General features: G+C 37.9%; 1 protein-coding gene across 2 annotated transcripts in view; it reads left to right on the top strand.

Moving 5' to 3' along the window:
* Nucleotides 1-16,473, top strand: part of LOC130216300 (lisH domain-containing protein ARMC9) — a 76,979-nt gene that overhangs the window by 32,612 nt on the left and 27,894 nt on the right. For both annotated transcript variants that reach the window (XM_056448199.1, XM_056448198.1), the window contains 7 exons: nucleotides 4,511-4,603; nucleotides 7,436-7,526; nucleotides 10,081-10,204; nucleotides 12,182-12,321; nucleotides 12,463-12,539; nucleotides 14,533-14,607; nucleotides 16,087-16,177. In XM_056448199.1, the coding sequence (XP_056304174.1) occupies nucleotides 4,511-4,603; nucleotides 7,436-7,526; nucleotides 10,081-10,204; nucleotides 12,182-12,321; nucleotides 12,463-12,539; nucleotides 14,533-14,607; nucleotides 16,087-16,177 (691 nt within the window). The remainder of the gene's footprint in view (nucleotides 1-4,510; nucleotides 4,604-7,435; nucleotides 7,527-10,080; nucleotides 10,205-12,181; nucleotides 12,322-12,462; nucleotides 12,540-14,532; nucleotides 14,608-16,086; nucleotides 16,178-16,473) is intronic.

Genomic DNA, 16,473 nt, shown 5'->3' with positions numbered 1-16,473 from the left:
GGTGGAGGACTGCTTTGAGGTGTTTTTGGAACCAAAAGCGTGTCACTGGGTGGTGTGCATCATCTATGAAAAGGGGGGCTAGGGGACTTAAGCTTAGTGTTTTTCTATATTGTATGTAAGCTAGGAGTGTTTGGAATGGGCTTGTGGGGGATGGGATGTTAAATATGTAGATGCAATGTCCCTTTCTGGATTGATCCGTTTTACTTTGCTTGATGAGGAAGGAAATTGTTTCCTCGTCAATCAATGTCAGATCTGCGATGGTGGGGTGAATAAAGGGATCGAAATTGGAAGTTACTGCAAATTCGGAACATCTAAGAAATCCGAAAAAGGCTAGAATAAACATGGCGTCTAGAGTGTGGTCTGTATGAAAGGATAGGTAGCCTTTTCTGAGGGTGGAAATGCATTTGGAGAGTATATTGTGTGTGATGGGCAGTCTGGTGTCTGGGAGGGGGGGATGGGTTTTCTGGATGCCCTTAATGAGAAGGCTGGTTTGTGAATTAGCAATAGAATCAGAAATGGAGCCGTACATGAGTTTGTGAAAAAATTGAATACCACTTAAGTAACTCTTAATAGAGTTGGCTTGGATATGTTTATGTGAATGTAGATATGTGATGAATGATGTGATTGTAAGAAGGGAGAAATTAGGGAATGTAGTGTTGTATAGGGAATGAAAGTGTTTGAATGTTTTCCATGCGGTGAGATATGATTGTAATGTTCTTGGAGCTAAGGCCTGCAGAATTAGAGATATAGATGTTTGGTGCAGATTGTGCATGGGATGATTTATTGGAATATCATCTCTGAATATGGAGGGATGGGAGTCGGGTGTTGCTCCGCCTCTGGCGCCAATAGCCTGAATCTCTGAAAATGAAAACGAGAGAGAGAGTCAGCAATTTGATTATGAAAACCAGGAACATGTACAGCAGTTATAATGAATTGTTTTTTGGCTGAAGTCCAAATGAGGCGACGGAGAAGCGGCATTAAGGCGGGAGAGTGAGAGCGTCCTCTATTGATGCAGTGAACAACGGCTTCATTGTCACAATGGATGAGAATGCTGGATGCAGACCATTCAGCTCCCCATAATAATGTTGCGACTACTATGGGGTATAATTCAAATAGTGCGGACGAATGTTGATGGGAGGGAATCTCCATCATTTGTGGAGGCCAATCGGAGGCGAACCATCGACCTTGGTAATAACCGCCGAATCCTACGGAGGGGGCGGCGTCAGTGTAAAGATGGATATCTACGGGGGAAGAAATTAAATCATGGTAGAAGAATGAGCAGCCATTCCAGCACTTAAGGAAGGAAATCCAAAGGCTGAGTTCGTTGCGGCAGGGATCGGATAAAGGTATGTTTTCGTCTAAACTGTGAGCTGATGCTGCGAGTTGAAGGAGGTGAGTGACAAAGGGTCGTCCTTGTGGTATGATGCGCATGGCGAAATTTAGGTGTCCTAATATTGACAGCAGTTCGCGCTTAGAACATTCTGTTTTCTCCAAAAATAATGAAGAAAGAGAAATAATTCGATCTATTTTTTCTTTAGGCAAGGATGCTTGAAGTTTTTGAGAGTCCAAATTGATGCCTAGGAATTCTATGCAGGTACTAGGGCCGGCGGTTTTCTCCTCCGCGAGGGGGATACCAAGTTTAGCAAAAACTGTTTTTGTGGTCACTAGGTTTTGAGCTTGTGGAGTATTTGAGGGAGAGATGATGAGGAAATCATCTAAGAGGTGGACTACGTGTGGGATTCCGTAGTTATTAGCGAGAATCCAGCATATAGCTTCTGAAAGCATGTCGAATATTTTGGGGCTACTTCTGCAACCGAAAGTTAAACGGACTGCGAAGTAGAATTGAGATTTCCAATTTATACCAAAAAGATGCCAGAACTTGGGATGTAAAGGCATGATTTTAAATGCTGACGTGATATCAACTTTAGCGAGCCAAGCGTTGCGGCCGACGAGTTTAATTAAATGGATTGCATGGTCAATGTCGTGGTAATTCAGAGAGAATTCGTCTGGCGAAATGATGCTGTTAATGCTTGAAAATGCGGAATTATGTGGAGAAGACAGGTCAATTATTAATCGTTTTTTCTCGGAAAATTTTCTGGTTGCAATTCCAATTGGGCTGATCCGATATGTGCTGAACGGGGGGGCAAGAAAGGGACCGATCATAAATTTATTATCGATCTCTTTCTTGATTAATTTCTCCACCACTTCTGGTTCGGCGTTGGCGGATTGTAGATTTGGACATGCGAGGTTATAGGAAGGAAGAGTCGAAACACCTGGGTGGAATCCATTAGACAGACCTGAAATGAGAAATTCAGAAAAGTTAGGATCAGGGTGCAATCGTAATTCAGAGTAAAGGTTAGAAATATTGACAGGAGTCGACAAGTAATTTCTTTGTTTTTTATTAGCTCTCAAAACTTGGCAAACGACACGTGCGTGTGCGCCGCCGCAGTAGTTGCAAATATGAATGAATTTGCAAGGATTGCGAAAGCATCTTGCCAAGTTAAAATTATTGCAGGATGCAGAAGAGGGAGGGTTATGGGATGAAAGAGTAGGAAGTAGAGCGGGGATAGCAGAGGTAGAGGGGCGGGGTACATAGCTGGTGGATCTTGGGTTTTGTAGTTCTTTATCTGCGGAGGGGATTATGAAGGGACAAGAAGTGGTCGGGTGTATATTGGAACGGCAGACCGCGCAGGAAAGATTGCGGCATCCTAAGAAAACTCTGTTGTGGAGATCGGTGTCCATAGCCCCCCAATATGGGCATTGATTCCACTGAGTAACGCGAATAGCGCATTTTGCAGAGAATAATTTATGGTATGTGTAGAAATGTGTTCCCCCATAGGAGAGCGCGAGCTCCGAAATGATGGCCATATAATCGTTCAGCTCGCGCCTCCTATGGGGAAAAACTGAGCAGATGGTTTCTGTGTAACGTGCGAAAGCTACGTGGAATTCAGCTATTGAAAGTGTGCGAGGTTGTGAGCTAACTGATGATTTGAGAGTAAAGGTAAATTCGCCGCAATCCACCTGTCGTTCTGCCGAGGGAGGTGCTATGGGTGAAAGGAGTGTAGAAAGGTCTATGTCGGCACCTGATAGGATGAGGTTCTTGATGACGTTGGAGATCGGAGTAGGTTCCAGGACTGGAGCATTGAGCGGAATGGGAAGGGGCGTGGCTGTGGTTAGGGTGAAGGGGGGTCGTGCGGAAGATATGTTAGGAGGGATGGTAGACTGTTGGGGAGGATTAGTAAAGGATGTGGGTGCTTGGTGTAGGGATGTAGAGGAGAAAAAAGAGGGGATATTTGCAGAGGGAAATTGAGTAGGCAGAGGAAGAGTGTTGGGATTTGTAGGAAAAGTCTGAGTAGAAATAGGCTGGGTTGAAGAATGAGGAAGATTAGATGAGAGAGCGAAATGGGGAGGGTTGAGAGTGGGGGGGAGAGATGGAAGAATGGGACTGGAGTTTCCGCTAGAATGTGGAGCTGGAGGCCAGGGGAAGGGGGTAGAAAGTCCTGGAGTGGCGTAATTGTCCGGTGGATTGTCGGTGTTTTGGAAGGTGGTGTTAGAGGGAGCAGTTTGTCCTGAAACTTGGGATGGTTTTGTATTGCTTTTTCTGGTTGCTTTCTTTGGAGGTCCGGGGAGGTTTCTTGCTTGCTGTGCAGTGGTGGGTTGAGGATAGGGGGTGTGGCGGGAGCGAGCAGCTCTGTTGTCCTGGGGGGGCGGAGTTGGTGACGGGATGGCTTCGTAGAGTTTTAGTAGTTCGGATTTATTGCAGCGGCTGGGGATAGAAATTCCGGCGTTTATGAGGGTCTGGCGAAGTTCAGAAACGGTCATCTTGTTGGAGGTGAGGGATGAAGATCTGGCGGATGCGTAAGATGAAGCTGGAGAAGGTAGGTTGCGATTTGGAGTGATATGAGATGGAGATAGCGTGCGGCGTAGGGTCCTTGCAACTGTTGAACGGATAGGCCTTCGGCCTCTTATGGGAGCCTCGGAGATTGGTTGGTTTCCGGTTGGAGTTTGTTGTGCTTGTGCTGGTGTTTCTGGGAGAGCGGCTGCATCAGATCTTTCCATGTTGCTGTTGTTGGTATGATGAGATTTTTATGCTACTTTGCTGTGTCCGTTGAAGTTGAAATTTCTGCTGTTGCTGCTGTTGTTGTTGTTGTTGTTGTTGTTGTTGTTGTAGTTGTTTGTAGTAGTAGTCAGGGAAGGTAGGGTAGACGAGCGAAGATTGTAGACGAGCTGGGTCTGTCTTATTGTGCTTTTCTTCGGAAAACGAAGATAAGAGAGTAGTTCTAGCTAAGCTACTTATAGTGAGTTGGGGTTAATCTGATTGGCTAACTAGTGAGTGTTGATGAGTGGCCAGCTGCAGTCAATCATATCACGTGCTCCTCTCGAAACTAGTTTGAAAACTTCACTTAAGCTGAATACTAGCATCTTGAAAATATCTATTAAGTATGCGAATTGAATTAGGATGCAGCAATAGGTCTTTTGTGTTTCAGTAGTTGTTTGATTTTATCTGCAGAGGTTGACTCGATCTCTTCACGGCGAGCAGAGAGACACAGTTTTACAGGCCTTCATCAGCAACGACCTTCTGGAGAGATACAGTAACAAACAGGTACGTGATGACACATCAATGACACATGCCATATTTATGGTAACAACCCGCTGAAACACACACACACACACACACGGAGTAATTTTAGCATTATGCACAGCTAATTTTAGTCTGCACAGCTTTATATTTAGCAACTCATCTATCAGGATGTGGTTTTTAGCAGTTTTCACTCACGTTTAGTCTCATTTGCATGATGCATCGACACAACTATGTAAAGCTTTCAGTTTTTTTTTTTTCACAACTCTCAGTTATGTTAGTGAGTCAGCATTCAGTTCCACGTAAACAGTCATTTTTTTTTATCCATTTTCCGCATAACTTTTTATTGGTCACACTTAACAGTAAGGTTACATTGCTAGTAATGCTAGTTCATGTATTTACTAATATGACCCAAGAACAAACAATACAGAAATCATTAATATTCATTCATTCATTTTCTTTTCGGCTTAGTCCCTTTATTAATCAGGGGTTGCCACAGTAGAATGAACCGCCAACTATTCCAGCATATGTTTTATACTGCGGATGCCCTTCCAGCTGCAACTCGATACTGGAAAACATCCATACACACTCATTCACACACATACACTACGGACAATTTAGTCAACTCAGTTCCCCTATAGCGCATGTGTTTAGACTGTGGGGGGAAACCAGAGCACCCGGAGGAAACCCACACCAATTCGGGGAGAACATGCAAACTCCACACAGAAACGCTAACTGACCCAGCCAGGACTCGAACCAGTGACCTTCTTGCTGTGCGGTCACTGAGCCATTGTGCTGCCCTTCATTAATATAATTCAATCATAATAATTAACTTTTTTTTAATCCACAGTTGTTCTTGTTAACATTAGTTAATGCACTGTGAGTTAACAAAAACTAGCAACGGATGACTTTATTTTCATTGACTAATGTTAAATAAATTCTGTAATGTATTGCTCATTGTTTGTTCATGTCACCCTTTATATCATTTAGACTTACAGCTGAAGACAAAATTATTCTTAAATGATGTTGAACAGCGCAAGAAATTTTTCATAGTATTTCCTTTAATATTTATTTTTCTTTAGAAAGCCGAATAAAAGCAGTTTAAGATCAATATTCTTAACCCTCCTAAACATGCATGAATTAATTAAATTTGATGCGCTAATGAAGCTAATTTGCCTCGCAAATGAATCAAATTTGATGCGCAAATTAAAGAGTGAATTAAGCAGATTTGACGCACACATTAAGCGGATTTGAACCAAATTTGATGCATGAATGAAGATAATTTGACGCGTGAATGAAGAGAATTTGACGTGCAAATGACGAGAATTTGACGCAAAATGAAGTGAATTTCATGCGCAAAGGAAGTAAAATTGACGTGCAAATGAAGTTAATGTGACGCGCGAAGGAAGCAAATTTGACGCGCAAATGAAGCGAATTTGATGCGCGAAGGAAGCAAACTTGACATGCGAATGAAGCGAATTTGACACGCAAATGAAGCGAATTTGACACGCAAATGAAGCGAATTTGACACGCAAATGAAGCGAATTTGACGCGCAAATGAATCGAATTTCACGTGCAAATTAATCGAATTTGACTTGCAAATGAAGCGAATTTGATGCGCAAATGAAGCGAATTTGATGCGCAAATGAAGCGAATTTGATGCGCAAATGAAGCGAATTTGACGCGCAAATGAAGCGAATTTGACGTGCAAATTAATCGAATTTGATGCGCAAATGAAGCGAATTTGATGCGTAAATGAAGCGAATTTGATGCGCAAATGAAGCGAATTTGGCGTGCAAATGAAGCTAATTTCACATGCAAATGAATCGAATTTGATGCGCAAATGAAGCGAATTTGATGCGCAAAGGAAGCAAATTTGACACGCAAATGAAGCAAATTTGATGCACGAGAGTAGGAAAATCTGAACTTTAGCGGACATTCATGCTGCGTTAACCAATCAGGAGCTAGCTCTAGTATGGGCGTGTTTTTGACGTAGCGCCTGTTGTTGGTGCCGAACGAATCTATGCTGTATTTCAGCCTTCATAAAAGCACATAAAGTACAGCTACTCTCTCAATAAAATCCATGTTAGCCATTTAGCAACGAGACTAGAGTCACCGCACAGACAGAAACCCTGACCATGAAGTGAATCAGCGTCTATTGTGAAGTGAATTTGACACGTGAATGAAGCGTGTAAACTCACAATGTCCACGCAGCTTTTTATATAGTGTGATTTATTCAAGAGAGTCTGGTGTGAACGCCCCATAATAACCCTAATTTGCCTAATGAACCTAGTTAATCTTTTAAATGTCACTTTAAGCTGAATACAAGTATCTTACTGTCATCATGGCAGATAAAAGAAATCATCTATTAGAAAGGAGTTATTAAAACTATTATGTTTACAAATGCATTTGGAAAAAATCTTCTCTCCATTAAACAGAAATTGGAGTGAAAACAATACAGGGGAGCTAATAATTCTGACTTCAAGTTTATTCCAAATGTTTTATCTTCTTTCTTTTGTGTTAGAATTCCCATTCAATAAGGACTTAAGAGTTTTAAAATCATTTCAACACGTCCTTGTCCTACTTACTCAGCATAAATGTGTCATCATCTATGTATGTCAGTTATTTAGGATGAGTCTGAATGTGGATAATCAGGTTTCAGCAGTTACTGTCACTGATTATCTGCCTTGAGCTCATCTTTCGGTCAGACGGAAAAGCTTGTGTCTCACATTACGATGATCAAAAAAACACACTTGGCTGAAAGCGAAATCGTTTTTAACAGCAAATTGTGGCCAACGCAAACATTCCAGATGAGTGACATTTCGTCTAACCAGTTTGCTTTGGTTTACTCTACAGAAAACTGTTCTCCATCTGATAAAGTGCAAGAATGAGATTGTCAGACAGTATGCGGCCCGACTCATTAATGCGTTTGCCTCTTTATGTGATGGTGAGTGTAAAGGATTCTTCATTATATTGTTCTGTAGGTCACAAAGTCCATCCAATGGTCATAAATGCACTGAATACTCCAACACAATGAGCAAAATGAGCTTAAATTTGGATTATGACACTGAATCCATGGAGCATGTTTTATTTCCACCGCATTTTTTACCCTAATTTGGTCAAGTTTAAAGGGATAGTTCAAACAAAACTGAATAGTTAAAGTGCAAGAATGAGACTGCTAGACAGTATATAACCTGACTGATCAATCCGTTTGTTTTATTGTGTGATGGTAAGTGAAATTGATCATATATTTTTAATTATAATATTGTTCTCAAGATGCCAAAGTTCATCCAGAAGCTGTGATGTAGCTGTGGCGGAAATGAATTTTGGTGTAGCGCCCCGCCATGGAAGAATAATTGTAGCGGAAAACCATGTATAATAAATAATCTGATACGTATTTTGAGCTGAAATTTTACAGACACATTCTGGAGACACCAAAGTCTTGTATCTTGTAAAAGGGGTAAATTAGGTGCCCCTTAAAACGAGTAAAATAATCTTACGTCAAAAGGAAAAACACAATTATTTACTCACTTAATTTTGACATTATTTCTTAAACGAGACAACCGGCCTTATCATACACCCGGCGCAATGAGGCACAAGATGTGTTTGGTGCGATTTGTTGATATTCTCAGACCAGCGCAACTCTAATTTTGACATTTTGCACCACGTTTACACAAATATCTTTACATATGAAAAATAAAAAGGATTAAAATGTCCATTTGCGCCACTTTGTGGACTCATGAGTGTTCGGGTCTTCTGGTCATTGTTGGCGCATTGCTATTTTGAGAAACTAAAATGAACTGCGCCACTGACCAACTAAAAGCTGCTCTAAATTCCAGCAAAGAGGGCCTATGAAGGTCCAAAACACTTGCACATTGCTTAATACACACAGGATGTACAGCAACACACAAATACCTTTAAAAATGAAAACAATTAAAGGATTAAAATGTTACAAAAATTATTATTTTCCACATAAATATAAAAACCACTGGCTCCATGCCTCCTTCATCTCCGGGGACTTTTTTTAAGTCTATTCATGGCAATTTACATTAATTTGTTGTTTTTATTATTATTAGCAGTTTTATTGATTATATGGATATTTATATTTGTTTTATTAAAAACAAGCTTGTCCACCTGTGTGCATCACCATATGGGACATAAGAACAGGGCGTGTGTTTGGATTTAACTTTGGATTTAGTTTTTTGAGCGCACTTCGTTATTATTGTTCATTTATTTGTTTGCTGGAAATTAAAGCTGAAAAGGAGTAAAGTAAAGAGAAAGTAAGGAGGCTGAATGGAGGAGGCTCATTCTTTATCCTCGCGCTGCAGATGCTCTGTTTAACTGTTTTCTCACTAGTGAAGCGTTCAGTTTTTACGCTTACAAAGTCCGCCATGTAAATAGCAAATGCGCCATGATGTGACGCAACTGACTCTTAAAGGGAATGAGAGATGAGACTCTGATGGTTTAATGCACATTATACTCAAAACACACCCAGAAATCATTAATAGAATAAGCACAACCCTGTTAGATCATGCGCCGGGCTGAAAAGTACTTTTTCGTCCTTAAAATAGCGAAAGTGGATTCGCATACGCCCTTAATGCTTTTGCGCCATGAGCTTTAGGGCTTTAGGGCTCTATTATAACAGTCTTATAACAGTTCTTAGATGCAAAGTCTAAGGCGCAGGGCGCAAAAGCATTATGGGCGTATCCAAATCCACTTTTGCCATTTTAAGGATGGAAAAATAACAGCCGCTGCGCATGGTCTAACAGGGTTGTGCTTATTCTCTTAATGAGTTATGGGTGGACGCGCCAACAATGCACCTTAGCACACCTCTTATCTAGACCAGAACATCCATGAGTCCACAAAGTGGTCTCATTTAGGGCTCAGGGCTCTATTTAAACAACGTGGCGGAAGATGGGAAAATAAGGTTGCGCTGGTCTGAAAATAGCAACACATTGTGGAAACTTGTCTTGCGCCTTATTGCGTCGCGTGTATGATAGGGCCCTTAGACTTTGCGCCTAGTTTGTTAAAATACAGCCCAATATGTTTTGTTTGTCTAAAAAATGTTTTTTGATTGAAGTATTTTAGATGTTTAGATTATAAACAAGACAAAAAATAAAGTAAGAAAAGCACTTTTTTGTCATGTAAAGAATAAAAAGGAAGAAACAGGTCAGGAACAAGTGAAGGATGAGGAATTATTTCCATTTTTGGCTGAAACATTCCTTTATTATTTTTTGATTAATTGCCGCATTTTAAATGAAGTATTTTCAATAAGTTTTTACACAACGGCAGAATATTTTCTCACGAGTTAAAGTTTATTACACACATTTATTCTGTGGTACACAGTAAACATCTGACTATTTAACCTGAAACATTCGTAATCGTTTTGGGTAAATTCATTATTGTTTCTCTATTTTCTCTTTCCTAGTTCAACTCTGGTGCAAAAAAAATGTCGCATAACTAGTGTTTTCATCAGGTTAATATGTGTATTTCACACTCAGGGCGCCTGTACCTGTCTCAGATTCCAGCGTTACTGCCATTTCTGCTGGACTGTCTGAAGACTGAAGAGAAAGAGTCAGTTACTCGAGAGAACGTGCTGGCGGCGCTGCAGAAGCTCAGCCTCAGGTATGCCATTTCTTAAGTGGTAGTTAAACCTTACACCTTAAACCTTAGTTTGTTTTCTCACATCACCATTTGAAGGTGTGTTATTCCCGATAACAAACTGAAAACACAGGCCTATCCGGTTACATGAAGTTGAATTTGCAGCTTTGCAATTGGTGAACCAATACATTTACATAATAAATATTACAGTTTGTTTGTTCGTTCTTTAGTCTGGCTATTCCAGAGTCACATCTGTCTCTGACTTAACAGATTTTTTCAGGCGGAATTGAAGCATGAACAGATTTTTGGCGAACAGAACTTGGTGAAGTGATCTACACTGGTGTGAAAAAGTGTTTGTCCCTAAACGTAATAACCGATTGTTGTAATTCAGCCACAGTGGAGGGATTTTCATCATGAACCGCCTTTTTAAGGTCATGCTATGGCATCTCAATTGGATTTAGGTCAGGGCTTTGACTAGGCCACTCCAAAGTCTTCATTTTGTTTTTCTTCAGGCATTAAGAAGTGGACTTGCTAGTGGGATTTGGATTATTGTCCTTCTCTAGAACCCAAGTTCACTTAAGTTTGAGGATATTTATTTATTTTTTGTCAGATTTAAAGGGATAGTTCGCACAAAACCGAATATTTAAAATGCAAAAAATTTGATTGTCAGACAGTATACAGCTCGACTCATCAATGTGTTTGTTTTATTGTGTGATGGTAAGTTAAAATAATAATATCTTTTTGTTTATAATATTGTTCTCAAGGTCCCAAAGTCCATCCAGTAATCATAAATGCACACAAAACACCAGTTTTTGTTTTAAATTTACCAATATCCATGGGCTGAGCTCTGAATTATGACACTGAATCCATACAGCATGTTTTATTTCCACCTGGTTAGTTTTTATTTCTTATCTAGTTTGGTCAAATTTAGAGGGATAGTTCACATATTCAAAACTGAATATTTAAAATGCAAAGAATTAGACTATTTTTTATCATTATCATTATTATTGTTATAGAATTTCAATAACTTACAATGAGTATCTTACAGCGGTGTCGAGGCATTTTGACCCACTCATGCTGGAGATGTTTTCATCCACTCTGATGTGATTTTGAGGCTTAATTTGGCCCCAATCTCCCCTGTGTTTCAGCAAATGGAATGAATTTTGGTTACAAATCTTATCTTGACACACATTTTGGGAGTTGGTTAGAGTTGGAATTATTTTAGTTTAATTGTTTAAGACATGTGAAAGACATTTTTGGAGAGAGGCTGTTTGTCCTAGTTTGAGCTGCATTTCTACCAGTTTTGTTAGCAATATTGTCTGAATTGATGGAATTGTGAACGTTGAAAAGTACAGATAGGCTTTAATCCATTACGCCATTCCTTCTGGAAAGGACTTCAGTGGTAAGAGTTTTCATTTTCAGCATGACAATGATCCTCTAATTGCAGTGAAATCCTGTTTGGAGAAAGAAACAACTGTTCAAACACAGATAGCCATGAAATGGCCTCCACAGGGTCCAGACCTGAATGTTATTGAGGCTGTATGAGATCACCTGGACAAAAATAAAAGATAAGACACTCTAAACCTAAAGAAGAACTCTGGAAGGTGCTAAAAGAAACCTGATATTACACAGTGCATTATTTCAGAAAATGTCTGGACAATTAGAACAAGACCGTGCCAAGGGAAGCCACATTAAACAAAGACTTTTGGTTGAATGTAATACTTGTGCTGTTGTTTATTTTTGTACATTTTCCCTAATTTTTCTGTTAGTTTTTAATAAAGAGACTGATTGATTATATATTGTGCAAAAGTCTTAGATCAACAAAGCTGGTATAGTGCTTAGGACTTGTGCACAGACTACTGTATATGTTTATATACTGTCACAGCTTTGCGATCAAAACAAAGTTCTTATAATGGAAGTCAGACACCAGCAACATAACGAAAGGATAGTCAATTTAAACAACACACAAGAACTAAAGAGTGTTTGTATATCTGTGTGCAGGCGAGCGCAGCAGTCTGCTATGATCAGAGACGGTCTGATTGGCTGGCTGGTCAAAGAGCTGAATGATTCAGACTGTCTGTCGGACTACACTCTGGAATATGCCATTTCCCTCCTCATGAACCTCTGCCTGCGCACTGAAGGTGACATCCCGAAATCACACAACCATCACGCATTGTTCATTCATCACCCTTTGTTTAGCTTCTTTCCACTTTATTTGCTCAGGCAAATGGAGATGTGTACCGAGCAAATGCAATGTTTGTGTTCCGCCACTCATGTTTCAGGAAAGAAAAGGTGCGCAGAGGAGGCCAAGTACGTCTTGAAAGTCCTGACGGAGCTCCTGGGACACGAGAACCATGAGGTAAATGGATAATTGCTCAAACAGGGGAGTGTTTATTTGTGTTTGCTCACCGCCTTTCTGATTAGCCAAAACCCAAAGGTGTCAATTAGCTTTTTTTTTTTTTACGTCACACGCTTCTCAAATATGAACGCTTTTGTCAACTTTGGATTAAAACGTTTGCCTTGCCAAGCGTACCTTGAACATTTCACTCCCTTTTTTGAGGCTTTTGAAATGGAGAGTGAAGACTACGCCTATTGTATTTAAGTGTTTTATTCTAAAACTATTATATTTAATTCATTTGCTCTGTGGAATCAGTCAGCTATTACTAATATTAATCTGTTAGTATTATTTATGCCGTTTTATTTATTGATTTATTTGCATTTTATTATTCACATTTGTTTTATTTTTCTGTGTGTGTAACTGCTTTTAAGGTATTATTATTGTTTTACGTGTGTCAATTGTGTTTGTAATGTATATACACTCACTGGCCACTTTGTTAGGTACACCTTACTAGTACCGAGTTGGACCCCCTTTTGCATTCAGAACTGCCTTAATCCTTCGTGGCATAGATTCAGCAAGGCACTGAAAATATTCCTCAGAGATTTTGCTCCATATTGACAAGATAGCATCACGCAGTTGCTGCAGATTTGTCGGCTGCACAACCATGATGCAAATCTCCCATTCCACCACATCCCAATGTGCTCTATTGGATTGAGATATGGTGACAGTGGAGGCCATTTGAGTACAGTGAACTCATTGTCATGTACAAGAAACCAGTCTGAGATGATTCACGCTTTATGACATGGTGCGTTATCCTGCTGGAAGTAGCCATCAGAAGATGTGTACACTGTGGTCATAAAGGGATGGACATAGTCAGCAACAATACTCAGATAGGCTGTGGCGTTGACACAATGCTCAATTGGTACTAATGGGCACAAAGTGTGCCTAGAAAATATGCCCCACACCATTACACCACCAGCAGCAGCCTGAACCGTTGATACAAGGCAGGATGGATCCATGCTTTCATGTTGTTGACCCATGATTGGTTGATTAGAAATATGCGTTAATGAGCAGTTGGACAGGAGTACCTAATAAAGTAGAGTGAGTGTATGTATACATATATAAGCACCATACATGTCAGAATAAATTCCCCCTAAGGTTTTAATAAGGCTTTAAAGTAAACTAGTATAAACTTTATTTATTTATTTATTTTTGCTAAATTTGCCTGTATAAATATTAAAATTACCTTCTAAAATGTACCTTTTTGCAGGATTTGCAGGACTCAGTAGGGTATAGATTTGAGCAAAATGTTGATATTTGTTTTATTCTATAATAAATGATTTATTTTCTTTATTTAACATTAGTCCCTTAATTAATCCCATTAATAGGTTTCTTTTAGGCGTTTTTTCATCTTCAAAAATTATTTTTTTTCCCAAAAAAGTTTTGTTTGTTTTTATAAGTTTTTATTTGTTGTAACTAAAAATCAGTGTTATTTCACCAAATATTGATTTCATAACAGTTCTGAAGTTAAAACATTCCCATGTTGTTGTCTAAAATGTCAGTTTTCTAGATATATAGACCATTTTTATTTTAAATTTACTGTAAATCAACAGAACTCTCTTGCTCTCTCTGCAAATACATTAAATAAACTTATACATATATATTATGGATATTTTTTAATTGTAATTTTAATTATTTTTATTTTTTAATTGTAATTTTAATTATTTGTTCACAGTCATTTTCTGAGCTGCTTATGTTAGTGTTTTTTTGTGTGTGTGATTTTTAGATTCGGTATTAAGTGAATGGAATATGTCACTTGTAAAGATTTTCTTGGACAATAAATAATAAAAATTACTTGGTAAATTACATGAAACATTTATAATCATGTCATGAATGTGAATGAGATTTTATGCATGCTCATTAAGTGTCATTTGCTCAGTTATGACATTTTAAATGCAAAGATGACATAAAGAAATGTGAAAATCATGTTTGTGTTTTTGTGTGTGATTTTTAGATTCGGTATTATGTGAATGGAGCATTATACAGCATCCTGTCTGTGCCAGAGATACGAGAGGAAGCCAAACAGATGGTACGTGTTTAACAGCTTCATTCACAGTTACAGTTATGCAACATCAGCATTCATGCCTGAACTCCAGTCTTCTGTCAGCAATAAAAGTACAAGATGTGAAAGGAGTGATATGATTCAAACCTTTCAAGGCTAAACGCTGATATCTGATCAAGCAAAGGGAGTAGATTAAAAAAGTTTAATTAGTTGACTATCATTTTATTTATTTATTTATTTAATTTTATTTATTTTTAATTTGATTTGTTTTTTTAATTTTATTAATTTTATTTATTTATTTTATTTATTTCATTTATTTTATTTATTTTATATTTCAATTAAATTAATTTAATTTAATACAAATTTTAAAATTGTATATTTTTATTTATTTTATTTCATTTAATATTTAAATTAATTTTATTTATTTATTTATTTATTTATTTATTTATTTATCTATTTATTTATTTATTTAATATTTTAATTAATTTAATTTATTTTTCATTTTATTTGTTTATTTAATTTTATTTTTAATTTAATTTATTTTATTTATTTATTTTATTTATTTTTTTTTATATATATTTCAATTCATTTAATTAAATTTAATTTAAAAAATTTTTATTTGATATTTTCATTTATTTTATTTCAGTCAATATTTTAATTTTATTTATTTATTTATTTATTTATTTATTCATCCATTCATGAAGCCATGTCCATTTGCATTGACAAACTATATATAATATGCATTTATAAATTTTAAGTGTGAACTCAAAAATTGGGGTGAAGGTTCAGAAGTTAATAGGCAAAATTAAATGAACTAATTGTATATTATCAAACATTGTTACATATGATCCTACATACACATATTTTACATTCTAAACATACATGTTCTTACAAAATAATAGTTTTATTCATGCATTAAGTTGTCCTAAAGTGCCTCTAAAGACATTTTTATGCTACAAAAAGCGTATCAATTAACTATCATTCTGCTTGCTCTAAGAACAGCCAGAAGTGTTTCTTGAGAAACAAATTAGCATCTCTGAAGGATCATGTGACACTGAAGACTGGAATATCAATATAAAAATACATATGGATTGTGCATAGAAGTAATGAAAGTAACAAAATAATGTATCCCAGTGGGCGGCACGGTGGCTCAGTGGTTAGCACAAGGTCGCTGGTTCGACTTATGGCTTGGCCAGTTGGCATTTCTGTGTGGAGTTCGCATGTTCTCCCCGTGTTGGCGTGGGTTTACTCCAGGTGCTCCGGTTTCCCCCACAGTCCAAACACATGCACTATAGGTGTGTGTGTATGAATGTGAGAGTGTATGGACGTTTCCCAGTACTGGGTTGCAGCTGGAAGGGCATCCGCTGCGTAAAACATATGCCAGAATAGTAGACGGTTCATTTCGATGTGTGATAAATAAGGGACTAAGCTGAAGGAAAATGAACAAATGAATGAATGTATCGTTGTTTGCAGAAAAGTAATAATGCAAGCGTCTTGTTTTTATAGAGTATGGAGGAGATCTTACGCTGTTACAACAAAGAAGAAAACCCTGAACTCAACAGGCAAATCGAATTCATCATCAAACAGCTCAACTCAGGTAAGACCCAAACAAATAATAATAAGCTCCCAGAATTTAAAATGGAAATAATCATTCATCAACCCATATAAAGTTTTAACAGTTTAGATGAAGTACTAATTCTCACTATTCACTGCTGACTTATTACCTGCTTATTATTAAGATAATAACTGTTTATTTGTCATTATAAAGTATAATCTTATTGTTAGTGCTGTCAAAATTAGCACGTTAATGCATGCGATTAATTTGAAATATTTGAATGCGTAAAAAACATTAACACAATTAACGCAGTTGAAGTTTTTTATTTCCTGTTGTGG

This window comes from Danio aesculapii, chromosome 22 (genome assembly GCF_903798145.1).
Source record: "Danio aesculapii chromosome 22, fDanAes4.1, whole genome shotgun sequence".
Taxonomy (NCBI): domain Eukaryota; kingdom Metazoa; phylum Chordata; class Actinopteri; order Cypriniformes; family Danionidae; genus Danio; species Danio aesculapii.
Note: the sequence above shows the minus strand (reverse complement) of the source record. Positions and strands in the feature narration are given on the sequence as shown.